Source organism: Oreochromis aureus, linkage group 10, assembly GCF_013358895.1.
Source record: "Oreochromis aureus strain Israel breed Guangdong linkage group 10, ZZ_aureus, whole genome shotgun sequence".
Classification (NCBI taxonomy): Eukaryota; Metazoa; Chordata; class Actinopteri; order Cichliformes; family Cichlidae; genus Oreochromis; species Oreochromis aureus.
This window is the reverse complement of record NC_052951.1, coordinates 33,849,828-33,876,429: the sequence shown is the minus strand read 5'-3', so window position 1 is coordinate 33,876,429 and position 26,602 is coordinate 33,849,828. Positions and strand designations below refer to the sequence as shown.

At 42.5% G+C, this 26,602-nt stretch overlaps 3 protein-coding genes across 5 annotated transcripts; 1 reads left to right on the top strand and 2 right to left on the bottom strand.

Moving 5' to 3' along the window:
- The first annotated feature begins 1,035 nt into the window (after nucleotides 1–1,035).
- On the top strand, nucleotides 1,036–5,696 carry LOC116320768 (P2Y purinoceptor 3-like). The gene is made up of 2 exons (XM_031740481.2): nucleotides 1,036–1,625; nucleotides 2,977–5,696. The coding sequence occupies exons 1-2, from the start codon at nucleotides 1,183–1,185 to the stop codon at nucleotides 3,884–3,886; spliced, it is 1,353 nt and encodes a 450-aa protein (XP_031596341.1). The 5' UTR covers nucleotides 1,036–1,182; the 3' UTR covers nucleotides 3,887–5,696.
- An 8,140-nt stretch (nucleotides 5,697–13,836) lies between these two features.
- Nucleotides 13,837–21,785, bottom strand: LOC116320772 (flavin-containing monooxygenase FMO GS-OX4). 3 transcript variants are annotated; one of them, XM_031740486.2, is made up of 9 exons: nucleotides 21,513–21,785; nucleotides 20,555–20,785; nucleotides 20,140–20,278; nucleotides 18,436–18,581; nucleotides 17,702–17,754; nucleotides 16,835–16,959; nucleotides 16,289–16,396; nucleotides 15,931–16,140; nucleotides 13,837–15,783 (listed from the first exon to the last, which is right to left on the bottom strand). In XM_031740486.2, the coding sequence occupies exons 2-9, from the start codon at nucleotides 20,755–20,757 to the stop codon at nucleotides 15,472–15,474; spliced, it is 1,296 nt and encodes a 431-aa protein (XP_031596346.2). In that variant the 5' UTR covers nucleotides 20,758–20,785; nucleotides 21,513–21,785; the 3' UTR covers nucleotides 13,837–15,471. The 3 variants fall into 3 exon arrangements, with proteins under 3 accessions (XP_031596346.2, XP_031596345.2, XP_039473797.1); XM_031740485.2 differs by having other exon boundaries at nucleotides 21,608–21,785; XM_039617863.1 differs by lacking the exon at nucleotides 20,555–20,785 and having other exon boundaries at nucleotides 21,608–21,785.
- Nucleotides 21,786–23,885: 2,100 nt separating this feature from the next.
- On the bottom strand, nucleotides 23,886–25,868 carry med31 (mediator complex subunit 31). The gene is made up of 4 exons (XM_031740483.2): nucleotides 25,675–25,868; nucleotides 24,809–24,883; nucleotides 24,630–24,726; nucleotides 23,886–24,515 (listed from the first exon to the last, which is right to left on the bottom strand). The coding sequence occupies exons 1-4, from the start codon at nucleotides 25,682–25,684 to the stop codon at nucleotides 24,299–24,301; spliced, it is 399 nt and encodes a 132-aa protein (XP_031596343.1). The 5' UTR covers nucleotides 25,685–25,868; the 3' UTR covers nucleotides 23,886–24,298.
- Between the last annotated feature and the right edge of the window lie 734 nt (nucleotides 25,869–26,602).

The window sequence follows — 26,602 nt, the reverse complement described above, 5'->3', positions numbered from 1 at the left end:
TTGACTTCAATGGAGAAATGTCTCACTTTTCTAACACGGAGTCTTTAATCTCTGCAATGCCTCCACACAGCAATAACTGCCATCACATCAAGCTTCTTTCCAGTGTTGAATATCGCTGCAATTAGCAATAACACAGGTGTCGCGAAAGTTAAATCCAACTGTGTGCTTGATTGAAATATTCTTCTCTCTATGGTTTTGACCTTGACAAAGGAACTCCCAGAAATACATATTTAAAGAGTCAGTTGCAAAAATCCCAGAGTTCCCACCTCTAACACATAATTTTATCAATCTCACCAAAACCAAGTTTGTGCTGGTGCAACACACTAAAGCTTGTAATCAAGTCCCTTACTTCTATTTTGGCCTCACAGTTCTTCTCTTATAAGATTTATATTTGACCATTTTAAACTGTTAAAAATTCCAGAACAAAAAAAACCTAACCCTAAGATGTGTACTGACACTCTGATCGCTGTTCAGAGGTTAAAGAACAATCTGCACGTGGAACCATTAATAGCTCAACTAATAAACATGGAACATACTCTAAAAATAACACCCTGTACTTCAGCTGTTTCTTCCCAGAGACTTTGTGTTTTTACACGTACCCACTATAATGTGCTGTATATAAATTCAAAGTAGAGCTCAGAGTGGAGTTTCTACCCTACTGTATACTGACTTCGATCATAAATATACATGACTCAGCCGTTTGAACGGCTTTGCACGGGGGATCTTGACCCACACTTCTTCAGTTATTGTGATACAGGCTTTAAAAGAACCCGACCCCAACATCTAGAACAGACCACCAGCCTGCTGTACGAATGGTCTCTGGAAAGTTTCATTAATGATTGAGGGGCTAATTGAGCGAGACAGAGTCTTCATCAGCATAACGTTGGTGGTACATTCTGAACAAGCTTTCCCGAGGATAATGAGGCAATAAGGCTCTGTTTTTTTTGCTCTCTCTCCCTCTCTTCTCACAGAGACATGGATCAGTCAACAATGAGCCAAGACCGAGGATAGATAGATAGATAGATAGATAGATAGATAGATAGATAGATAGATAGATAGATAGATAGATAGATAGATCCCGAAGAAGACTATAGTTAAGGAGTAGACTGGAAGGAGCTGAGATGATGCCAGACAAACCTGAACTGATCCTCTTCTGCCACAAATAGCCTTCAACGGTTCATCATGGGGTTGAGCCAAACCTCCAGCATCACCCCAGACATCAGCTTGCTGGCGGAAGCTGTGGCGAGCAACCATCTCAACACATCAGGCGCCTCGCACACCTCTTCACTACCTCTGCCGTCATGCAGCATCGATGAATCCTACAAATATGTCTTCCTACCCGTCTGCTACTCGCTGACCTTCCTTTTCAGCCTTACCCTGAACTCGGTGGTGCTCCTGCGCTCCTGCTGGCATCATGGACGACGTTGGAACACTTCACTGATATACATGGTGAACTTGGCCACCACTGACTTGATGTACGGCCTGTCTCTGCCCTTTCTGGTGGCGAGCTATGTGCTGAGGGACTGCTGGGTGTTTGGGGACTTCATGTGCCGCCTCGTACGCTTCCTGTTCTACTTCAATCTCTACTGCTCTATCTTCTTCCTCACCTGCATCTCTGTGCACAGGTAGGACAGCCTAGAAACACAGCAGCAAAATGAAAATGTAAAGTTTATCTTCTGCATAAATGTTGTCTAAACTTTAACCAACTTTAACCTGCACAATAAATCCAAATAAATGAAAGTTTTGTGAATATTTGGATTTAATGTAAGAGTTTGTGAGTCTTCCTTCTCTCACCCCAACTGGTCTCAGCAGATGGCCCCGCCCCTCCCTGAGCCTGGTTCTGCCGGAGGTTTCTTCCTGTTAAAAGGGAGTTTTTCCTTCCCACTGTCGCCAAAGTGCTTGCTCATAGGGGGTCATATGATTGTTGGGTTTTTCTCTGTATCTATTATTGTAGAATCTACTGTACAATATAAAGCGCCTTGAGGCGACTGTTGTTGTGATTTGGCGCTATATAAATAAAAGTGAATTGAATTGAATTGAGTTTAATTTAAGTTTCCTGTCACGACCAGCTCTTAGAGTTTAGCAAGAATTGGTTGTGACAGATTTTCAGTTGGTGCCATTAAAGCTCAAGTCAAAGTCGGCTTGATGGCATCTTTTTGCTTTTTGTTGTTTATCAAATGGTTTTGTAATTGTTCAACTTTACAGTCTCTGTTATGAGACTGGTTTAGTAACTCAGCTATCCAACTCCTCCCCCCTTTGTCTCCAGCTCATAACCAGAAGCACACTTTCAGGAACATCACCGACACTACAAACAAATAATTACTCATATTATTTCCTGGTAATGTTAATTTTTGATGGATTTCTTATCTTTGCTATTTGAACTTTGACTGGCTAACAGGAAATTAGCAAGCTATCAGATTCTTCTGATCTTTGAGCCCGTCGGAAGTTGGTCAAATGTTTGCAACAGGTGAGCTGATGGGTTTGACCTCAAAGCTTGTGATCAAAGTAAACTGCTGACCTACCCAAAAGCCATTCTGTTAAAGAGCCATATAATTGTTCAACAGGTTTGAATGGGTAAGCTTTAGCTGATAATTTGACCCCTGATAATCTGAACCTGCCATTATGGTCATCAGTCAATACTAAATAAAGGCTAGTTCTCATTTGCTCATTAGCTCACTACCTCCAAGGTAGGTATGGTTTATCTGTTAGTTTGTTAGCTGGATCACCTGATAAGTTGTAGTCGGATTTGCATAAAAACACTACAAGGTTATCTTGTATTTTAGTAATCATGTGCTGAACTGAAATGAGAAGCTGTTACCTTTCAGATCAACTCTTCTATGGATTTTTGACTTTCTGAGTTTCCTGTTATTTCTGGCTGAAAACTCCATAACAGTTTATATGAACCTCAGTGAAACATGCTGGATGTGAAGAGGTTAAACTGATGGACTGAACTGACCACTTGTCGTCTCTCCACAGGTATCTGGGGATCTGTCATCCGATGAGGACCATCACACTGGAAAGTAAGCGGGTGGTGAAGGGGATCTGTGCATTAGTTTGGGTGGTGGTCTTCATTCTCACCTGCCCCATCTTCAGGTTCGCCCAGACCGGATACGTTAGGCGTAGAGCTGGTGAGGCTGTAGAGCCTGGAGAAGGGAGCGATGATGGTAACAGGACTGGAGACCAGGTTGGCGATGGGTACATAAACTGCTGGGATGATGCCATAGATAAGGAGTTTGCAGACTACGTCCCATATGGCATTGTTCTCCACCTTTTAGGCTTCTTTGTGCCCTTCGTCATCATCGCCTGGTGCTACTCCCATGTGGTCCGGACAATATTTCAGACCCTGCGCTCTCCTCCCAGTTCAATAGAGGGTGGCGAGGATGGACCGGTGGGTGATGGGTCTGTGGAAGGAGTTCGAGGGCGCGAGAGAACCTCCGTCTCTATTTCTGGCTCACAGTACTCACACTACATCCGCCGCCGGCGGAAATCCATTAAAACCATCGTCACCATCACACTGCTGTTTGCGCTCTGCTTCCTACCCTTTCATGTGACTCGTACGCTCTTCTTGCTCCTACGGCGGGGACAGCTTGGCGGCTGCAATGCCATGAAGACCGTCTCCATCTGCTACAAGGTCACCAGACCTCTGGCCTCCTGCAACGCATGGCTCAATGCTCTGCTCTACTTCCTCACGGGCGATAAAAGTGGCCCCAGCTGCTGGCCAGCAGAACGCACCATCCATCGAGACCGCCGTAATGGCTCCCTCTGGTGGCCGCTGAAGATCCTCAAAAGAGATGGAGTGGGAGAAGACGATAACGAGGTGGCCGAGAGGGTTGAAAGGGAAGTGCACATAGAGAACGAGTCCAAGTCCTCCAGAGTCATCTTCTAGGATGCTATAGATCCTCAGTGGGTCAAAGGCCACATGAATGACAAGGGCTGGAAATGTGGGATTGCTGTTTTTTATTTGAGGATGTCTACAGACTCCTCATTGCACCACACATTTACTGACTGCTTCTGCAGTGCAACTGTAAGTCTCATTAATGGCATTGGTAATTTCTTGAGAAACATTTCCAACTTGTTCAAGCATAGAACTTTTAAAAAAAACAATAACTGCTAAAAAGAAACAGGAACTTCTTTCTTGGGCAGAGTTTGATTGGATTTGCAGAATATATGCAGCAGTCAGTCTGAATACTGGAATTGTTTTTAAAATGAAAAAGGACCAACAAACTGATGGAGGAGATGGTGTTTATTTCAAATAATCTGTAACTGAATTATAAACAAAGCTGTCAAATTGTTAAGTCACAATATTCTAACAGAAATTCTGATATATTTTTTCTTAATTTTGTGATTTGAGCTCCTGAATTGTTGATTTCATGACCAGTTGCAGACAATGGCTACAGCAAAGTGAGCTTGGTTCCGCTGGAGGTCTTTTCCTCCCCACTATTGCCAAGTGCTGCTTCTATGGGATCATCTGATTGTTGAGGTTCTCTCTTTAAAATAGTAGGCTATGTACCTTAAGTGCATTAAGATGAGCGCTATATACTTAAAGTAAAAGCTTTTCCGTGTTGATTTGCCCGTTGATGCTCTCGGGCTGGATGATTTTAAAATGATTAGCTACCTGCACAAATCTGTTTTTATTTATTCTATTTATTTCTTTGACTTTCTTTGACTTTGGGAACCGGTCTCGAGCCCTGTAGTGGCTTTCACAAAGCACAAACATTTCACTTTACATAGGAAGGAGGGACGATTTTTTACTTTTAACCGAATAAATCAAGAATTCCATCAACTCACAGCTGTATTGTCAAAGCTTGAAGGGAGGGCGGCTCGCGCCTTTCTCCTTCCGCCTTCCTCCCACAGTCCAAACATATGCATGTTCAGAATGCCTGGCTGTCTCATTGTGCTACACCTGTCCAGGTGTACCTCACCCTTGACAGCTGGAACAGGGTTGTGCACCACAGCGATGCTGCTGGATGGATGGGTTCACAATGTTGAAAATAAATATGAATCCTTTTTTATGTACTTCTTTATGAAATAAATGTTTTCTTCTATTCTTTCAAACTACAGCAGGATGATCACAGCTGACAGGAGATGCTGTCTCTACCTTTACCTTCTGTACAGTGAAATTTTTTCATTGTTGTGCTTTGGGAAATCTGAACATTTGTAGAAGCAAATCTCTCAGAAAAAAGGACGAGAAGAAAAATGTTTGTGCATGAATCCACTGAAGGTCAAATCTGATTAAAGCTGCATGTTAAATTTCTGTGAAGTATGTTGAATTTTAAACAATAAGGGTACAGATCATAAGGACACGGGAGTCCTGACCAATCAGTTGTTTCTTCTATGATGTTGTTGATGTTTATTAAAAAAAGAGTAGAAACTGCTCTGTGTCCCCTTTAGTCAAACCCACTGAAGTACTTCCTGTTTATAAATACACTGCGTTTTCAGCGCTGACGAGTTATTAAAATTTTAAAGTGACCGTTATGATTTTCCGCTGTGAGGTCATTCAGCTGTTACTCGTGGACCTTTGTACCTGCTGACTGCAGCCGTGTCGGCCCTGCTGTTTGGATGGAACTCCTTCAGGGGCACGCGCTGCAGCTTCCTGTCATGTTGTTGCAGAGCCTGGGTCACTCTGTGATATCACACCTCATTTCTTTGATGTTTTTGTGGGACTTTGTCTGGATTAAAGTGTATTATTGAACTCAGCTCTCTGTGCAGCCTTGTTCATGGTTAACGTGAAGATCTGTCCAGCCTCTGAAATGATAATCAGCTGTTTTAGAGACACATCCGCCCAGCCTCTGACTCTGCTGACCATCATAGAATAACTAATACTAAGCAGCATTTATGTCATCACTGTTATTAATTATAGTCACATTTCATACAAAGGCCAGCTGAGTCTGACAGGATACTCATCGCTATAAAAAAATCCTAAACTGGTGACAGAATGGTGTCGGTGCACAGGAACACATGTCTGCAAAACATGTGATCATAATCAAACAATTATGTTTTTGCTGTTAAACAAATGTTAACCTCAAACAACCATCAGAAAAACAAAGGTTTATTCAGAGTTCAGAGACTGGATTGAATGTAGCAGACACCAGGCAGTGTGTTTCCCTCTCTGTGTTCATCTTTAACTCATGTTCCAAAAGTGCTGCAAACACCTCCTTACATCACCGAAATCAGAAGAAATCAAATCGAATCAGAATGTATTTCTATAGCACATAATAATACAACAAAGTTGACCAAAGTGCTTCACAGTCGGTCAGAGCAATAGCATACGACAGAATAAAAAAGAAACAGTTAAAAGGAGGGCAGGAAACAATATGAACAATATGGGTAAAAAAACCAACATAACTAGCCACAAAATAACAAACTAGTTTGAATCAAAAGCCAGACTAAAATAATACGTTTTGAGTCGCAATTTAAAAGACTGGATGGACTCGGAGGAACGAATATAAGGAGGGAGGTTATTCCAGAGTCTGGGTGCTACGACAGCAAAGGCCCGATCACCTCTGGACTTCAGCCGAGACCTCGGTCACGTCAGGAGCATTTGATTGGAAGATCTAAGTGCCTTATTAGGGATATACAAATGGAGGAGTTCGCATAGATAGTTGGGAGCCAAATTGTTTAAGATTTTAAAGGTAAGCAAGAGAATTTTGAAATTGATACGATATTCAACAGGGAGCCAATGTAGGTTGGCTAAAACTGGTGTGATGTGGGCATAATTTCTAGTACCAGTTAAGAAATGTGCAACTGGAGCAGGTGAATAGAGGAAGGTGGGAGGCCCGAGTAGAGGGAATTAAAGTAATCTAATTTGAAAGTGATAAGAGCGTGAATGAGCTTTTCAAGGTCCTTCAAAGGGAGGTACGGCTTTGCTTCGGATATCTGATGCAGCTGGTAGAAACTGTTTTGTACCACAGAGGAGATCTGTTTCTCGAGGTTGAAAGAGCTGTCCAGGAAAACACCAAGGTTTCTAACAGTGAGTGAGAGATGGCTAGCAAGGGGCCCTAGGGCATCAGTTGTTCCAGCGGGTGTGACTATCAAAAACTATAACTTCTGTCTTATCCTCGTTCAGTGTGAGAGAGTTACGTGACAGCCAAGTTTTGACCTCATTTAGACAGTTAAATAGGGGTGGCAGAGAAGTAGAAACATCCGATGCCAAAGGGAAATAAATTTATATGTCATCGGCGTAGCAGTGAAACGAAATGTTATATTTTTAAAATATTAATCCCAATGGCAGCACGTACAAAGAACAAAGAACTGGGCCGAGCACAGATCCTTGAATTGGGGCAGAAGCTGGAGAGTGATGGCCCATTGCTAAGGAAAACAACCTCTCTGAGGCTACATCCACACTAGCCCGGATAGATTTGAAAACGGCGTTTTCGCCTGAAAACGCTCCGCATACACACCATTGTTTTCAGTCGTTTTCACAGAGTTTGATTTATTTGATTTATTTTGATATTTTTGATTTATTGATTAGCATTTAAATATCTCAGTGAATACAGAATAAAGATTACCACAAAACAAGAAAGCACGAGAGAAGGCTAATCAATAGGTATTGGCTGAAGCATATGCTTATTACACCAACCCTTTGAACAAAAGATCTTTTAGCATGCAGCTCCTGTACACAGGGCTCGAAGCAAAGAATAACACAAAGCAAAAAAACAAAACAAAACACAAACAAACAAACATCAAAACAAAACAAAAACAAAAACTAGAGTTGTGCATCCAAACAGCCGAAAACGCTTACGTTCCAGTACTGCGCATGCGTGAAACGCAAGACGATTCAATCTACCTCATTGCTGTCTGCCTGTGATGGCCCGAGCAGCGAAGAAAACTTAGGCACAGGTTAAAGTCCAAAAAAAAGGATTCTTTATTTAACCCAAAAACATAATTGGTTAAATCATGCAAAAAGAATCAAAATCTTGGGCCCATAAAAGAGGTCAAAATAACAGAACTCTACTGAAAGTTAACAAACCATACTGATAACTCAAACAAACTGACCTAACTAAACGAGACAAAGGGGAAACTTAAATAGTGGCTGATCAGACCACAAAAACACAAAAAGGGGTAAAACACACAAAACCTAACTAAACCAAACATAATGAACTCCAATCCCCCCCCATGGTCCCGAGTTATGGAATGAACCAATTTGCAGCTTCCATCAAGGCTCGCTCCGCCTCTTTTCCACCTCTTGGCTCCTCAATTAAGGGACTGGAGCAGCTGCAACTAAGGTAACTCAGAAAACAAAGATTAATCATACATAACAGTGTAAACTAAAATGTGCACACTTATTTTAGACTACAGTGTCATGTATGTGAAGTATGTGAATTAATTCTAAACCAAAACCAGTTATTTATTATCCTGTAAATTAATTCCTATATTTAAAGAAAGACAACTGTGGATGCAATGTTATTTATAAGCCTGTACACTAATATGGTGGATATTACCACTGCGTGGCTGTAAATGCAGCCATCACACTGCCGTTTATTTACTTTCCGGCTCTTTGAAACGCTGCGGCAAAATGTCGAGGAAAAACACCAAGTTTTTTTAAATGGACTAACAATGAGGTGGAGTTGTTGCTGTGAGTAACACAAAAGCACAAAGTTGCAAAAGCGAGTGAGAATTAAAGAATTTGAAGAAAAGCTATCTGGAGCATGTAGAAACTGATTATTTTTAATAGGGCTGTCAAAATTGAGAGCAAACAAAACAACTGCTGTATAATGCCCTCCGACTGACTGCATGTGTCAAAATCTGTCATCATTTTCAAAAAGTCTCCGTTTTCGCTGTCCACATTGTGACGCAAAAGTACCGTTTTCAAATGTATGCGTTTTCCTTGAGAGAAACGCCGTCTCAGTGTGGATGGGAGGCCAAAACAGAGAGAAAATGATGCGTTTTCAAACGAAAACGCATTAGTGTGGACGTAGCCTGAGAGATAGGATTTGAACCTAGATAAAACTATGCCTTTAAGACCAACGACATGTTCCAGTCTAGAGATGGAAATGTTGTGGTCGACAGTGTCAAAGGCAACAGTCAGATCTAGTAAAACTAAAACCACGGAATGGCCCGAGTCCACAAGATCATTAAAAACCCTAAGTAACGCTGTCTCAGTGCTATGGCCAGGTTTAAAACCAGGCTGAAATTTTTCATTCATACCGTTAGTATCAAGGAAGGTCTGAAGTTGTTTTAGACCCACTTTTTCCAAAATTTTGGATATAAGAGGGAGGTTGGAGATCGGTCTGTAATTAGTTAGAGCACTAGGGTCAAGATTCTTTTTCTTTATAATGGGTTGCACGACAGTGTGCTCAAATACTGACGGTACACAACCTGATGACAGTGATACATCCAGTAAAAGTTGGATACAGGGACCAACAGTGGGCAAAGCTTCCTTAAGAAAACGAAAGGGAAGGATATCATGGGGGGAGTTAGAGATTTTGAGATGATCAATTATAGCTGTTAAATCAGAATAAGCCAGTGACTTGAACTGTTGAAAGACAGTCAAGAATTCAGAGACTGGAACAGGATCAGAAACTAACAATGACTGAGATGAGAGAGATGCCCTCAGAGCTGAAATTTTGTCAGTGAAATAGTTTTAAAAATTGTCACAAAGTACAGGAGAGGGATCCCTATAAGTGAAGGGGCAAGGGTTTATCAAGGAATTAAAAATACTAGAAAGGGCTCGGGGATTATGGCAGTTAGACCTAATAATACCAGAGAAGAAGGCAGATTTAGCAGCTTTAACAGACTTTTGATACCTAGATAAACATTTACGAAGCATGTCCGGAGAGACATGGAGTTTATCTTTTTTGTGCCAAATTGCTGTAACAATTTGGCACTTTTAGTCCTCAGAGGTGCCACCGAATTAAGAATGTCAGTGCAGGTAGTATTAAAAAGGTTGGCAAGTTCCTCCGCTGATAAATCCACAATACCATTAACACCAGAAAGAGGAGAATCAAGAAAAGCAGCAGTGAAATAAGCAATTGGAATAAAAACTCACATCTGACGTTACTGTTTGTACACAGGTTAAATAGCAACAAAAGTTTTTGGCACAACTTCACCTACTTCTAAGGTGCATGCATGAGAAACTAACAACGCAGGAACTCTAGCAACACTTAAATGTTATTAACTGACCAACACGTTCCAGCACGTGGCCTTCATCAGGGTCATAACAACATATAAACCAATTTGTGTTTAAATAAAGGACAGGAAACAGAAAAAAGGAAAAACAATTCAAATGAACCAATCACCCCTTCATAGGTAAACCAGCTGACGTATAACAGGTTGGTATTGGTTAATAGGTTAATTGGTTAAGACAAGGCCCAAGTGAATACTGGACTAGACCATTAATGATAAAAACGAGGGGGGAGGGGCATAATCCCCACCTATCTTCACATAATACATATGAAAAAACCCAAAAAGAAAGAATGTTAGAATAATACAGAAAAATAGTAAAGTGATTACAAAAGAAAAAAAAAATAAAGTCAGTACAACAGTCTGATTGGAAAGCAAGAAAACAGCATATACGGAATCACATTTGTGAAAAGATCCTCATTTATGCCTCTAGGATGTGGACTCATAAAACGAGTTGTCTAGAATGTTTCTCGATTTTACTGATAAAATAAATAAATACATATTACCCATGCAAAAATAAGAAACAAGGCAAAATAACTGCTTAAAAGTACTAAAATCATAAAATTTACAGTTTACAAAAACTCATTGATAGAAAAGTAATCATTCATACCTCTAGAATATAAACTCTTAAAACGGAATATCCAGAATGCTTCTTTTTTTCTGGATAAAATTAGTATTAACTCCTCTTTGACTGAGTTTAATGGCTTCAATGCCTAGAAAGAAAAAAGGTAAATTATGGTGTTTATCATTGAAGTGTCTTGCAACAGGGCTGGTTAGATCATTTCTCTTGATCACACTTCTGTGTTCATTAATTCAATCTTTCAGAGGGCGGATGTTTCTGCTATATGTATTTTATTGCATGGGGACTTTATCATGTAGATTACATTTTTAGTTCTGCTGGTAAGAAAACCCTTTATGGCAATGGTTTTGTCACTGATAGGATCTTTGAATGATTTTACGTTTTTGGTGTATTGAGAATTTATGGATGACCCACATTTAAAATTACCTTGTAGGTTATGAATTACCAGGGTTTTATCTGGCATATTAGGGTTCTGGGAAGCTCTAACAAGCCGATCTCTAACAGTTTTTCTCTCCTATAGGTTATCATTGGGGGTTCTTTGAAGGTCCCCAATAAGTTTGGGTCATTTTGAAGGATATACCAGTGTTTTAAAATGATTTCTTTAATGTTCCTGGTTTTTGGTGTGAAGGTTGTACAAAAGACATGGGTTAGGTTTAAGTTTTGGAGATTTCTTAGTTTCTAGTTTCCCTCCTTACTGAATTCCCCTTCTGTTCTGCAGATCTTAACTCTTTGTAATCCCTTTCTTTAAATTTGTTCAGCATCTCTTCTTTGCTCTCATTGTATTTCTCTGGAATTTCACAGATATGTTTGAGTCTGATCAATTGGCTTACAGGGAGGCTTTTTTGAGGCGGTTCGGATGGAAACTTGCAGCATGAAGTAATGTATTTCGATCAATGGGTTTCGAATACAAAGAGGTGGACAGAGATCTGGCTTTTGTGGTTACTTTTATGTCCAGAAAGTGAATTTCTTCATTGCTTTAATTTAGGGTAAAACAAAAGCCTGCAAAATGTCCATTCAGGAATTCTACAAACTCTAGTAATATAGAGACTGGTTCTTTCCAGAGTAAAAACATATAATCTATATACCGTTTCCAAGACATAATGAATGGAAAGTAAGGGCTGTTTTGGTGATTATATAAAATTTGTTCTTCCAGGCGACCAACAAAAAAGCAGGCAAAACTGGGGGCCATTTTGGTTCACATTGCAGTGCCAGAGATCTGAAGGTATGGTGTGTTGTTGAAAAAGAAATAAATCCTCTGTAGGACAAAAGCAGCCAGCTTAGTTAGAAAGGAACTAGATGGTAATTTCGTAGACCTGGTATCAAGGAAATGTTCCAGGGTCTCTAGGCCTTGTTCCTGATTAATATTGGTATACAGGGTGCACAATATTATATCTGTATCAACTAGTGGGAGATCTTTGAGGAAAAGAAAGAAGTGGGAGCTATCTTTTATGTAAGAATTTAAGGATGGTACCGCTATGTCTATCACTACGGCCGTCTTCTTCTGTCTAGTCCCACAGGATCTTAGCTCGGTCATTCTCCACCACCATAGGGGGCGTCCCCCATTTTGACCTTGGGACTTCCAGGCCATACTCTGCACAGATGTTTCTGTATACTATGTCAGCAACTTGGCGTTCCATGTGTACCCTGCCTGCTAGCATCTTGCATCCTGCTGTTATGTGAAGCCTGCAGCTGGGGTCTTGCCTGGTGTGGTAGACCGCAGCCTCTATGGTCTTAGAGCTTGTTCCTGTGCTGCCATGATTAGTGTGTTCCAACACACACACACTCACACACACACACACATACATATACATATGTATGTATAGATAGATAGATAGATAGATAGATAGATAGATAGATAGATAGATAGATATGTGTGTATTTTTAAGTAATATGATGGGCCGTCTTTACCAGAAATGACATCTTATTGTCCAGGCTTGCTCAGAGCTAACAATTACATTCTTTTTTCGGCATATGCTGGCAGGACGAGCTTTCCTGGGTTGCACGTAGGGCATATCTGTGTAGTGGAAATCTGACAGGATTAATATTACACCAACTGCAGACAGTTATTCCGGAGACACACAAAACAGTCTGTGTGGACTCATTAACTTTATTTACAGGAGCTGTGCTGTATAAACATGAGAGAAAGAAACCTTAAGATTAGAAAGGAAACAAAACTGCAACACGACTACGGCATGTGTGGTGAGCTAACACAAAACAAACACGGATTTCAATCCCACCAAGATAAACTACAGGTCAGGTTTTACACAGTGAACACTTATTACTTACTAACCAAAAAAACAAAGCAAACAAGTAAAATGACGAGATGGACGACAAAATGGTGAGTTTTCCTCTAAAGACGAGAGCTGATGCAACATTAAGGTATTTTATTACGGAGGCGGTGCCCCCATAACTTCTCTCACTACACCCAAGGTCTTCAACAAAAATCAGAAAATTAAGGAACTCATTTAACTAAATTACCAAAGAAAAACTTAAAGCTTATCAAAGCACAGAAACAGTTTTAGTGAAGGTTACAAATGATCCTCTTATGGCCTCTGACAGTGGACTCATCTCTGTGCTTGTCCAGGCCCCCTTAATGACCTTGTAGTACCATATCACCCTATTAGAGCACTTCGCTCTCACACTGCAGGCCTACTTGTTGTTCCTAGAGTATTTAAAAGTAGAATGGGAGGGAGAGCCTTCAGTTTTCAGGCCCCTCTTCTGTGGAACCAGCTTCCAGTTTGGATTCAGGAGACAGACACTATCTCTACTTTCAAGATTAGGCTTCAAATTTCCTTTTTGCTAAAGCATATAGTTAGGGCTGGACCAGGTGACCCTGAATCCTCCCTTAGTTATGCTGCAATAGACGTAGGCTGCCGGGGATTCCCATGATGCACTGGGTGTTTCTTCTTCACTCACTATGTGTTAATAGTAGCTCAGGCGGTAGAGCAGGTCATCTGCTGATCGGAAAGTTGGTGGTTTGATTCCTGGCTTCCCCTAGTCTGCATGCCAAATATTCTTGGGCAAGATACTAACCCCAAAATTGCTCTCCGATGCATCCATCGGAGTATGAGTGTGTGAATGTTACTTAGAAAAATGTCCTGGTGTGAATGGGTGAATGCACAATTTGTGTAAAGCGCTTTGAGTGCTCAGAAGAGTAGAAAAGCGCTATATAAGAACAAGTCCATTTACCATAATAGACCTCTCTGCATTTAATCACTAGTTATTATTAATCTCTGACACAGCATGTCTTTATCCTTGAAATAAAGAAGGTTTATTGTAATGACTGAGGTAGATTTGAGTGTACAATGTTTATTAGAGGCAGCTCTGCTAATCACAGCCAGAGGGTGGTGCTAGAAGGTGATTCAAATCTAAAAGGCTTGGTCCTCTGTGGAGCTGGAACCATGATTTCACAGTAATCTGAGTACACTTTGAGAGTTCCTGTCAGCCTGATCCATAGGACATAGCTGCAGTGATCAGCTCATTAAAAACACAGCGATCGTCCAACATTCGCTTCAAAACACCTCCATCACAACAAAATCTCAGCATATAAAGTGCAGTTAGTGATAATGTCACTGTGTAGAGCTCACTACTCTGTCTGCTGCCAGCTGTGGGCAAACACATTTAGATTCCTGCTGTGAGAGGAGTTCTGAAGGCCTGAGAATCAGATTGATTAGTTCATTTAAAATGAGCTGAATCGACTCCTGACTGCTCCTAAGAGGAAACGGGGCCTGCGATCCTGCTGCACTCCCTCTGTTCAAACGCTTCAAGCTCAAAGTCTGCGCTTTAATCACACCTTCAGTCTGTCAGGTAAAACCTACTGCGGTGCCTTCACTTTCTGCCTGTCGGTGTCATTGGGACAACTCCAGTGTGAAGTGTGATGTTTTTACCAAAGTTGAAATCTAACAACACTTTGCCTCGTTGCACAGACTCTGGATGTGATCTCATCTGGTGTGGAGTCTCATCTCTGTACCAGCATCAGTGTCAGCTCAGTGCTGGAGGTCTCTATAACCTGCAGATAATTAGCACTTTCCTTTCTGTGTCTGTTTCTTCACAGGATAACTGTGAGGATTAACTGTCCTCTATAATAGTAATTAAAACTAAAAGCAAAGTGCCATTGTTATAAACGCCAGTCAGATATATTAGTGACAGCTCTGGAGTCCAACCAGTTTACATCACTGACTCACAGGGAGTAAAAGCAGCCTTCACAAGTCCAGTTATGTGTTAAATAGTTTGGATTTTTAAAACAATAAAATTCTGAGGTGTGTTTTTAACAGCAGCTTTAGCAGGGGAGAACATTAATCACACAGTAAGCACAAAAGTTGAAGCATTCGAGTATTGTGCTATCTACTGTACAATATAAAGCGCCTTGAAGCGACTTTTGTTGTGATTTGGTGCTATATAAATAAAATTGAATTGAATTGAATTTTTTAAAGTGTTTTTTGAGACGACTCTTTGTGTTCTGAGCTAAATTGGGGGCTCATCCGAGATTTGTGCATCCTATAAACTTGCTGGTGCTTTGCTTAAGTCAAGTTTCTATGTATTTTGGTTTGATTTGTCTTTTAGCCTCTATTAGCTGCAGTGGGAGTTTAAATATAAAAGATTTTCATTGGCTAAACAGTTTATTAAAGCATAATTATAGATGAGGGTGGAAGTCCTCAATCTAAGCAAGTGTAGTAAATGTGAAGAGGGGCAGAGGGAGCAGGCCTCTCAGGTACAGCCTGAGGTGGCGCTAGAGGCTCAGCTTCCTTAGCACATCTGCCATTCACCGATTAATTGATCAGCTCCCACTGCAAGTCGCTGATCAGCCTGTAGTTGAGCTTCCGGTAGTTTTTGGGGTGAATCTGTCGCTGTCGCCACACCTCCTCGTACAGGCTGCGTACAACTGGAGGCAGCAGCGGGAAGCCGGCAGAGCGAGCCAGTGTGTTGCAGTACTCCCACTGATCCTGGTCCAAGATCAGCAGGTGGCGATGCTGGACTCCCCGCTCCAGCTTCTCCTGCAGCTCCCGCCGGACCTCATCCTCCATCTGAACTCGAGAGGGTAACGTGACCGAGCCCTCCAACACGGCCAGGGCGAACTGGACCTGCAGCGATAGAAAAAGGAAATTAGCAACCGAAGCTACTTAACAAACGGCATTCAAACCCGAGTAAGTCCGCTCTGTTTCTTAGAAAGTCTGCACTGGAACTGCTGCAGTGGAGAATAGTGGGTATGAGGGTACACTCCCACTCACCTGGCAGTTGAAGTTGGGGAAGGGGCAGATGATCTTGCAGATGCCGATGAAAAAGAGCGAGGGGAAGGCGGGTGGCACCATGAAGCGGTACAGAGGTGACATCATCTGGTCCTGGATGTCCAGACCCAGCTGGGCTGCGTCCAAGAACTTAAACCTGAAGTTATAGCCGGTGCAGAACATCAGCACGTCCGCCTCCGTCACCGAGCCATCCTGGAACCGATCACAGCGTCACATACCACCAACCAATCCAATCCAATTTTATTTATAACCAATCACAGGGAGTGTCTGCTCGAACTTTATTTAAATATATCACGTGGACTTCCTGTAGTGGAGGATTAATACAGTTGAGGCCAGTCACCTGGAAGCGAATTCTGCCGTCGTCCTCGACGGCCTCTACTGAGCTGGACTGTTGAATCCCAGCAGGCAGAGGGAATGTGAGACGAGGACGGCGGTGACTCAGAGTCACCTGAGAGAAGAAGAAAGAAAAACACCCAAATTACTGCGAGTCTAAAGCTCCATCACACGCTTTCTGCACTCGCTGCAGCGTTATGCAGCGTAACCTGCTGTTAACTTCTTTATTTAAATACAGAATTATGGGTCTCTGCTCTCGCTCCTCTTCCTCCAGGCCTGGGTCTCTAACCAAAGGCTCCCGATGGCTTTGCCAAAAAGTTAATACAAATGTGGGAACATGCAGCCTCTGTCTATCACCTGGCACCTTCCTCCTATCAGAGGGTCACCTTCGGTACCGGTGCCCAGCTTGTCTCTGCATGTTTAAAAGCTCCTCTTTAACTCAGACTTTTTGGTATGTAAACTGAAATATGCAAGAAATAAATAAATAAAATAAAATAAAATAAATATCATAATAATAAAAATAATACATCTGCATGCAGATGTTAGTTGTTACCTGGGCACCCACATTGGCCAGCTCGAGGGAAATATCCAGACCTGATGCTTTGGCTCCCAGAACGACCACCGACTGACCCGTGAACGGCTCCGCGAATCGATACGAGTGACTGTGGAGCACTTTCCCTGCACACAGAGAGGCACACTGGTTCTAGAATGGATCATTGGGAGGGATGCTCTGTGCAGCTGTGTCAGTTGTTCCACTGTTGTAAAGGAGACGTGGCGGATAAAGGTTCCGGACTCGGCTGAGCTGCCCATTGAGCTTTCATTCAAACTTCTTTGGTGTCCAGAAGCCTCTTAAACCTCTGATTTTACCAACTGACTGAAACACGAAGGCTTCCCAGAGGTGTCTGAACACACCCCAAGGTACGCTTTGTGAGGATTCAGCACAAAATGAGAACAAACAATGCTGGTGTGTCTAACCAGCCGCACAAACATTCCCAAATTTCACACCAATGCGGCTCAGTTTGAAGTATCACGACCTGCTGTGAACTCACACAACTGTCCACACTTTCAGTGTGCAGCAGACGGAAAGGAGAGGACTGAGCTCTGCAACTTTCTGATGGTCAGGGAAAAGCGGCACAGTCCTTCCGCTGATCCAATCTAGCGCCAGCGAACTTCGATTTAGTAAACTGACACTTTAAAAGATTAATGCTAATCACGACTGAGTGTTCACAGATGTTACTGAGGCTTAAACACAAGAATAAACCTGATGAAGATATCAGTAGTCCACTGCTTTCATTCAATCTCCTCAGAAAAATAAATTTCTAACATATCAGGAACTTTTCATTAAAATTTCTTGCTTGTTGTAAAAGCTTTGTTTGTTTTTTTTGTTTTTTTTTTATGAAGGCATAAATGTTTGTTTTACCTTTAAAGTTCTCGATGCCTGGTATGTGTGGGATGTGAGGGTCTGAGTAGTGCCTGTAAAACAGACAAAAATAACAGTCAAAATAATAAGAGCCGCTGAAGCCGGTGAACTCAGAGCTTTGGTGCCCTCAAGTGGCAGCAGGGGGCAGAGACTTTTATTCTGAAGTAAAGCTGAGAGACCAGATCAGCCTCACTCTTTAACATAAACATGCAGCCAGAGTTTGTTTTTTTATACAGCCCACAGAATCATTTCAAAACAAAATGTTCACCTTCAAATTAAGAGCTTTAATCCACATTTTGTAACTTTCTGCTTTCAATAAAATCCTGTTCTTTCTCCAAAACACAACAGCTTAGACTTCACAAGACTCACACTTTTATTTGTAAATCTCAACATTTAAAGACTTTTTAAAAACCCAAAGACATTGTATTAAAGTTGCTCTCTGGAATAATTAGTGAATGCAAATATGTTGAATCGCAGCCACACATTGACCAGGTGTTACAGATCATTAGCCAAAGAGAATGCTGTCGTTTAACCTCGTTTGTGACTCTACTGAAACCATATTTTACAAAATCAAAATCACATTTGATTTAATGAAACTTTAAACTACGTCTGAGACCATCAACTCATCGGCAAAGTGTTGGTCACAGATCCAGATTCATAGATTTCTGCACTATTAGATTTATTTGTCATTGCCCCCTGCTGGTCATTAGACAGAACGCAGTGTGTGATCTCACCCCGAGCAGATGAAGACGGAGTCGAACGTCTCCGTTTTCTGATGACCTGAAGAATCAGATGACGTCACTTCCCACGTCGTCCTCTCCTCCACCTCGCCCTCTGCCGTCACGACAACGGGCTTCACTCTTTCCACGACAGTGTTGAACTGACAAAAAGAGTCGCAGTGAGGAGTGAAGGTGGCGCCGCGGGAGGTTTACTTTTGTAATGTATCATGTTTGAGACAAATCAGATCTATTAGAAAATTCAACCCGAGCAGCTTTTTATTGACGGAGCTGAAATCGCCTCCAAATCTCTGATCATCCTGGTGTCCATACCTGTGGCAGGTACTCAGGTATTGGCTTTATACTAGAGAGCAGTTTCGACATATTAGTGACGAAGCATCAGGCTGTTCCTGGATGGAGCGATGTTTTCTTATGTTTAACACCCTGTCACAGCCAATCAGATCACTGTCACATCTTTATAAACAAGAACTAAAAAATTTGGGACAACAAACCACAATCACACTTCTGATTCTGAAAAACTGACCCAGCCATGTAACATTAACCAGGTCAGGATTATTATTGGATGGATGGAAACTCCTTTTGTCTGGGTTTGTTTTTAGTGCTGTGACATAGTGTTTGTATAACTGCTGTATCTTTATTTGGGTTTTATGGTTTATTTAATGCAGCATGTGCCTGCTGCTCCCAACATAAATGAGATGAGACGATGAATAAAGAAAAAGGAAATGAAAACTTTTTTTTGAGTTTCTTTGGAAATCCGGCCCGGAGTAATTTAGCAGTTCAGAAACGCTCATCTAATCTGTGTTGTGATTATGGCAACATTGCTTACATGACATCGGTGTGTCACACCATGCTTTATGACCGTCACTGTGTCCTTTATGAACAGGTTTCATTAAGCCTGAGGAAGCAACACTGCTGGTACATTTTCATGTCCAAAGCATGCTGGGTAATCGCCTTGATTATCTTTATTGCCTATGAACAGCTGTTAGGATTGTTGGTCGTGTTTCTGGTACCAGGAGTTAAAAAAGAACCTTCAAACGAACAAAGCTTCTTTTATCCAGCTGGGAAACTTTAAACCTGAGTTCTTCTACTGCAGAGTGCATCTGTGATTCCCGATCTGTGATTCCTGAACTTTTTATTCCTGATCTGTTATTCCTGATCAGGTCTCTGTTGAAGCAGATTTTACCCTCAAAGACCTTCTTGGTTAAATACAAGAAGCAGTCGAGCTGGTTGGAACCTTGTTTCAGACTGTTGCTGGTTCGTCAACATCTGGGGCTCAGACTTAACATCGCAATGGTCGCCACTGTGATCTTTCCCACGAACTCCACACTCTTACTTTTTACACATGCAGACATTATTCATTTTTCAATTCAATCAATTTTTATTTATACAGCGCCAAATCACAACAACAGCTGCCTCCAGGTGCTTCATTAAGCACCTGGAGGCAGGTGCTTAAAGACTCTACAATAATACAAAGAAAGGAATAAAACATTAATGAGTCGATATTTTCCTTTCTGCACTCGAAGGGCATCAAATAAAAAACTGCTGCGATCAATAAAGATTTTAACTAAATCGTAAAGTCTACATGTATCACAAACCGGCCACCTGAACCCTGCGGGAAAACTATTCCCTACATGACATCACAGACTGAGTTATGAGAGCCAGCATGTTAAATCTGACTCAGAAGAATTCAGGACGACTCACCCGGATGTGAGGCTCGATGCCGTGGCTCTGGCAGTACCTCTCCAGGTACCTCTGGACCTCCTGATGGGGCAGGAAGCTGCTCAGCTGGGGGTCAAAGGGGAAGTCTGGGAACATCATCACCTCCTTGGGCAGGTTGGTCCTGTTGGAATATCAGAAAACATTAACAGAAAGGAAACTTCACTGCAGGTCAGCCTTTCTCTCGTGTTCATGTCAGTGTAGGAGACTGCAGAGAGAATGACCCCAAAGACACAGGAAATGACCCGAATCAAATAACTGTGGCTTTAGGCTTTAGTTGAGTCAGGATTGAAGCATTAAGGATGACTTTACAAAATAAATTATGCAAAGCTACTTTAGTGAAACGTGGAGCAGGCCCTCGCAGCGAACTCATCGATGGCGTGCAGACAGGTGAGCCTACCTGAGGTCTCTGTACATGCTGCTGTGCACTGGCAGCCCGTTATCAAGCTTTCCAACACGTTCGTCATAACACCAGGTGCCGCCTACGTTTTCAGAGAGCTCGAACACCACTGGAGGAGCAAAGTGGCCCGGACGGGACAGGATGTGCCTGGCCGTGCAGAGTCCGGCCGCTCCGGCACCGACCACCGCCACCCGCTGCAACATCAGGTCTGTGCTGGTGACTCCACCCGAACTGAGCACAGAGACAGACACGCGTGAGATGAGGTCTGGTTATCACAGCGAGTAAACAGCTAATAATGAACGTGCGGTTAAATATTAACATGCTTAATGAATACAGTACATGCTGATCTGCTCCACCTCATTTCCTGTTGTAAATCTATGTTCCAGTGCTACGTGCTCACATCAAACACAGCCACAGCACCAAGATCGGTGTGTACACAGGTGATCCCTGTGAGCCTGACACACACACTCGGGCTGCCTCTTCTATGGTTCTATGAGGTCACAGAAGGTTACACAGACGGATGACTAGGTGATAACTGATTAATGTGAAATAGCCCCACTCACCTGCTGTTTAAATGCTTGTGAGGGGCAGCCAATCAGAAGAAAACTGGCTCAAAGGGGCAGGAGTTAAAACTAGTGAATCTGAAGCCCTGTATAATCTGATTATTTTGAACCCTGTCGAATTCCAAGAATAAAAGGTATGTGAGGTCACAGGTGAAGTTGTGACTCTAACTCAGTTTATAGTTTAACCCAGCCTGGACTTGGACCTGCAGGCTGGCAGTTTACAGTCTGAGCCATTAGATCCACTCCACACTTCACAGATGAGCAAAAATGAACAACTCTCTTATCAGAATGCTAACAAGCTAACTCAGCCAGAGTTTCATAAATCACACTTATTCAACCCAATATTGCAAACTGCGCATGCCCACACCAGGCGGCCACAAACTTTTTAAATCTACCTGTCAGTGTAGATCGCTCCGTTTCTACATTAAAGTCGGCACTTTTAAACAAAACACTCCGACTGATCAGTGACGATGAAGAAACGAGGAGTTACCGTCGTCCCGCTCAGCCGTTTCCCGTCCCGGTGTCCGCGGAAAACAGCGAAAGCATCGCTTAAACGTTAGCTAACTGAACCGCTGGGCGTCCATCCAGGCACCGAGGCACGACTCACGACACAACACCGCTCCGTTACCGCGCAACGGCCCTGGTGTTACGGAGAAAACTGCCCCGGGTCTTCCGCTAACATCAGCAAAGTAACTTCCGGAATCCTTCACAATAAAAGCAGATAGAGAATAGACTAGAATAGAATGCCTTTATTGTCACTATACAGTTGTACAATGAGACACTGAGCATCTCCTACTCAGTGCAAACATGCTGGGGGGGGGCAGGTCTGCAGCGCTATATACATATGGACAGTATTAACAGAGAGAGAGAGAAATATATATAAAATGTATAAATATACAAGCCGGTTTTAAAAAAGGGGGGGGTGGGGGGTGGTATCGGTGCATGTGTGAGTTCAGGGTGGTTATGGCTTTAGGGAAGAAACTGTTTTTGAGTCTGTGGGTCTTTGTGCTGATGCACCTGTAGCGCTTCCCTGAGGGAAGCAGGCTGAACATGTTGAAGCCAGGGTGGGAGCTGTCCTTGATAATGTTTGCTGCTCTGCTGAGGCAGCGGGAGGAATAAATGTCCACCAGGGAGGGGAGAGGGCAGCCGATGATCTTTTGTGCTGTCTTGACCACCCTCTGAAGCCTCACTCTATCTGCCTTGGTGCAGCTGCCATACCATACCGTGATGCAATAGGTTAGCAGGCTCTCAATGGACGAGCGGTAGAAGGTCAGCAGCAGGTTGGAGTTCAGCTTATACTTCCTGAGGACTCTCAGGAAGTGCAGCCGCTGTTGGACCTTCTTGACGTTTGCTGAGATGTTTTCTGTCCAGGAGATGTCAGCAGAGATGAGGACACCAAGGAACTGGAAGGTGTGGACCCTCTCCACACACTCCCCGTTGATGTAGAGGGGGGCTAAGTCAGTGCTGTGTCTCCTGAAGTCAACAATGAGCTCTTTGGTTTTCTTGGTGTTCAGTGCAGGTTGTTTTCTGAACACCAGGCTGCTTCAGGACTTCCTCTCTGTACTCTGCCTCGTCTCCCTTTGAGATGAGTCCGACTACCGTGATGTCATCAGCAAACTTGATGATGAGATTGTTGTTGTGGGTTGAGCTGCAGTCGTGGTTGTAGAGAGAATACAGGAGGGGGCTCAGCACACAGCCCTGTGGGGAGCCGGTGCTCAGTGTGCGAGTGGAGGAGAGATGAGGGCGGAGTCTTACAGTCTGGGGCCGGTTTGTGAGAAAGTCCTTTATCCAGGCACATGTGAGAGGAGGGAGGCCAAGAGTGACCAGTTAATGACGTTTTGCGTGAGAAAACGGAAAAAATAACACTTTATTTTATTTTCAATACATTTTAGCTTCATTTAGTTTCCTGAGTGGATTTACTTAACTCAGATGTGTATTTGGAAACTGGGTTTGATATTAGTTTAGGTTTTAGCTTTTCTATTACGGCTGCTTGGCGTGTCAGTATTTAACAAAAATGACTAAAACTATATGTCCGGCTTTCTTTTTAAGTGAATTTCATAATAAAATTTGTTTGTTTGCTTTATCACAGTCAGCTGACCTCTGTGAATGGTGTTTGCACTGCTCGCTGCACGTTTAATCCTCGGTCCTTCATCTGTCATAAACAGAGCTCTTAAACTTTTACAGGTGTGCTGAGAGCAGCAGGTAACAACACACCCAATAAACAGAGGGTCCAGGAGGGCTCTCTCTCTTTGTCTGTTGTGTCGTTGTCTGTCGCTTGTGCTCAAGGCTCTGCAGCCTGGGGATGCTTTGCTTTGTCTTGTTGCTCTGCTCTTTTCCACAGGATCTGTTTTTAATAGTTCAATTTTTAAATTGGATCTAAAAATAGAAGGATTGCGTTTCCTTTTAAAACGTACATCATGAGCCACCCTCACTGAATCACTGTTTAATGCTCTGCTGTAGAAGTGATGATGGAGTGAACCTTTGCTCTGACAGAAAAAAGAAAAGCAAAGAAAATCCGATTTATTTTATTTTACTGGCCGTGATAGAATTCTCTTTGTGATGAAGCGAGATCTTCTTCATGTGACCTGCATCAGACCACCTCCTCTAAGAGTCTCCTCCCACCTTTCCTTCACATCAGGATATTTCAGGTCAAGGAAAAGAGGTTAGGAAAAGGATGTAGGAGGTCACTGTTGTTATTGAGCTGACTAACACAAAGGAAGCCTGCACAACTTTACTGGTTTCATCAACACGCAAACAGAAACAAACTCTTCACATTTCAAACATTTTATTAGAACAAAGGATGAAAAAAAGGTCCAACCACACCCTTCTCCCTCAACTGGACACTCAGGTGATCGCCGCAGGTAAAAACATGCCCCATCAGGCAGGAGCTCACTCTGCAGCTGGTAGGACCTGACTGAGCAGCAGCACTTTAAATTATAACCTCTGCTGTCTTATCTGTTTCAGTCTCTTCCTGCTGAGACCATTGGACTGACAAGTTCCAGGAAATAGCCACATCCATAAATCCAGGAGAAATTTTAACTTGAAAATCGCAACAGGAAGGTCAAAGCTGATGCTTCCCATCAGCTGATCAGCTCCCACCTCAGTTCCTCCCCTGCAGTCTTTAATGTTCATGTGAATGGAGAAATAACCTTGGCATCCCAGCAGCGCTCCAACTCCGTCGTCACTTTGCGGCGGCGTTGCCGTGCGGCGGGGCCGTCTGCGGCTGCGCTTGCGTCTGCTCGGCGAGTGCCTGCTGCAGCCGCATGCGTTTGCGTGAGTAGTGCTGCCAGTGCAGCAGCTGCTGTTCGTCAATGAACTTGGCGCACTGAGCGTTCACCAGCTCCTTCCTGAAGTGCTCGTACTGCAGCAGCTCCAGCATGTGCAGGCAGTGGGGGTACCTGCAGTGGGCGGAGTCACAGAGCAGAGGTCAGCTGACAGAAGGTTGACAAACATCACAACTTTACTCTCACACAGAAAATTGTCTAAACCAAGAATCAAACATGTCGCCGTACTTGAGGAACTTGGCGTACTCGGGCTCCTTCCAGTACAGCAGGTACTTCAGGTAGTTGATGAAGGATCTGTCCCTCAGGATGCCTCTCTGAGCCAGAACTGGAAACACAAACACACAAAATCTCCGTCAAACTCTGGCAAACGTGAAGCTGTGAGAGTTTCTGATCACAGCATCACTCACAGTTCAGGTAGTTGGGATTCGCCAAACACTGGACGAACTCAAGCTCCAACTGGAAACGGTTCCTGGCCTGCTCCTCTGCACCGGGAAGCACACGAGTTAATCAGTAACACGACATTCAAACCCAACAACACTGATTATCTTGAGATCATCAGGAGCACACGTGTTTAATTACAGTAATAATGTCCCAAAGGATTCAATTCACACTACACACACGCCAACATAACACAGCCATGAGAAAGCATGTTTTTATACCAGACTCCATTAGAAAAAATAGAAATTTAAAGACACATTGTTTTAATCCACTCTGAAAACTTTAAACAGGCAGTTTGGAAATTAAATTTAATGTAACGGTGAATTATTGAGAGCCGAATTAAAGCGCGAGTCTCAGAGTACAGTCTTCAGAGTCCATTCCCGGTTATCTTCAAACACACTCACTTATGCTGATAAATCAAGTTTGTTCTTAATCTGAATAATTTCTTGCGACGTAGTGAACAGGACAGAAAAGACCGACACTTTGCAGCCTGACTTAAAGCTAATCATGAGTATACCAACGTATTTAACAACACATTGAACCACATTTAAAAACAACCAAACCTTTGCTCCCTTTAACTCCCTTAAATAAAACCAGTAATCCCAGCGCCGCCAGACTCCATTAAAAAAGTGACAACTTAACGCCGCTTTGTCGGTTTGGGAAAAGCCTCGTTGTCAAAGTAGAAAAACAAGATAGAGCACATCTAAATACCATCAGCTGCTCACAGACAGGCTTTTAAAGCCAACAAAGTAAAACTTACGGATTTATTGGTGTTTTGTCTTGCAGGAAATATTAGCCTAGCAGATTAGCATTGATCAAACAATCTGCTACAAACCTGTTTCCATGGCTACAGCCTGAAGGCACCAGTAAGTAGATGAAGGACTTAAATGTCAGATAAACTGTCTAAAAATGTTTAAAAGGCAAAAATAAGAAAAGAAAGCCGGGTTTTGCTCTTTTCAGGTTTAATCGCTGCTATCAAACGTGTGCAGACTAAATGACGTAAAACTTCCGCCGTCTTCGCGACATCTACGTCGCTTTACGCCGCCTGCTGTTCGTTGTTTGGCCGCCAGAGGGAGGCAACAGACGACAAGAAAAAAGCTCCTTCAAACTACCACAAATAACTTGATTACACTTATGTAATAATAATAATAATTTATGTGAGCGCAATATTCACAGGATAACTAATAATAATAATAATAATAATAATAATAATAACAATAATAATTTTTTCATGCACAGAAAAGCACTGAAGATGTACTTACTATACTGATCAGGCCATGAGGGTGCAGTCAGATGATGAGAAAACCAACTAATGTGCTAATACTGTGACTGTGATCATGTACTATTTCAGGTCACAGGTGACCTCTGTTCTATACAATCCTTCAAAACATTTTGCTACTTATACACAAAACTAAGAGCCTTTCTTTTTAGATTTTGTATTAGTATAAAAAACAAAGCACAGCTTTCTTCAGTTTGAACACATATTGGCTGTATATGTCTTTGTCAGTGTAAAGGTTCTCTCCTGTTTACCCTCTAAAATATGTTGGATGTTGTCCTTGTGTAAACCGTCACACGCAGAGTCTAATTTTCACCCCTGCAGAATCTCCAGGTGTGGTGCTCAAAGATATATAAAAGTCTGCTGGAAGTTTACAGAAAGTTACCCGAATGCTTATCAGACCGTCAGCAACAAAATCTTCCAGTCTGATGAAACCAAAGTTCAAATATTGTGACACAACACACAGTGACATGAGTGGAAGAATACA

Coding starts and splice junctions, on each gene's coding strand:
- LOC116320768 (XM_031740481.2), top strand. CDS start 1,183: ATGGGGTTGAGCCAAACCTCCAGCATCACCCCAGACATCAGCTTGCTG. Junction 1,626..2,976: donor ACCTGCATCTCTGTGCACAG/GTAGGACAGCCT, acceptor GTCTCTCCACAG/GTATCTGGGGATCTGTCATC.
- LOC116320772 (XM_031740486.2), bottom strand. CDS start 20,757: ATGTTGCAGCGGGTGGCGGTGGTCGGTGCCGGAGCGGCCGGACTCTGC. Junction 16,397..16,834: donor TGGCCAATGTGGGTGCCCAG/GTAACAACTAAC, acceptor TTCTTCTCTCAG/GTGACTCTGAGTCACCGCCG. Junction 15,784..15,930: donor TCCCCAACTTCAACTGCCAG/GTGAGTGGGAGT, acceptor CTATCGCTGCAG/GTCCAGTTCGCCCTGGCCGT.
- med31 (XM_031740483.2), bottom strand. Junction 24,727..24,808: donor GAATCCCAACTACCTGAACT/GTGAGTGATGCT, acceptor TTGTGTTTCCAG/TTCTGGCTCAGAGAGGCATC. Junction 24,516..24,629: donor GAGTACGCCAAGTTCCTCAA/GTACGGCGACAT, acceptor CGCCCACTGCAG/GTACCCCCACTGCCTGCACA.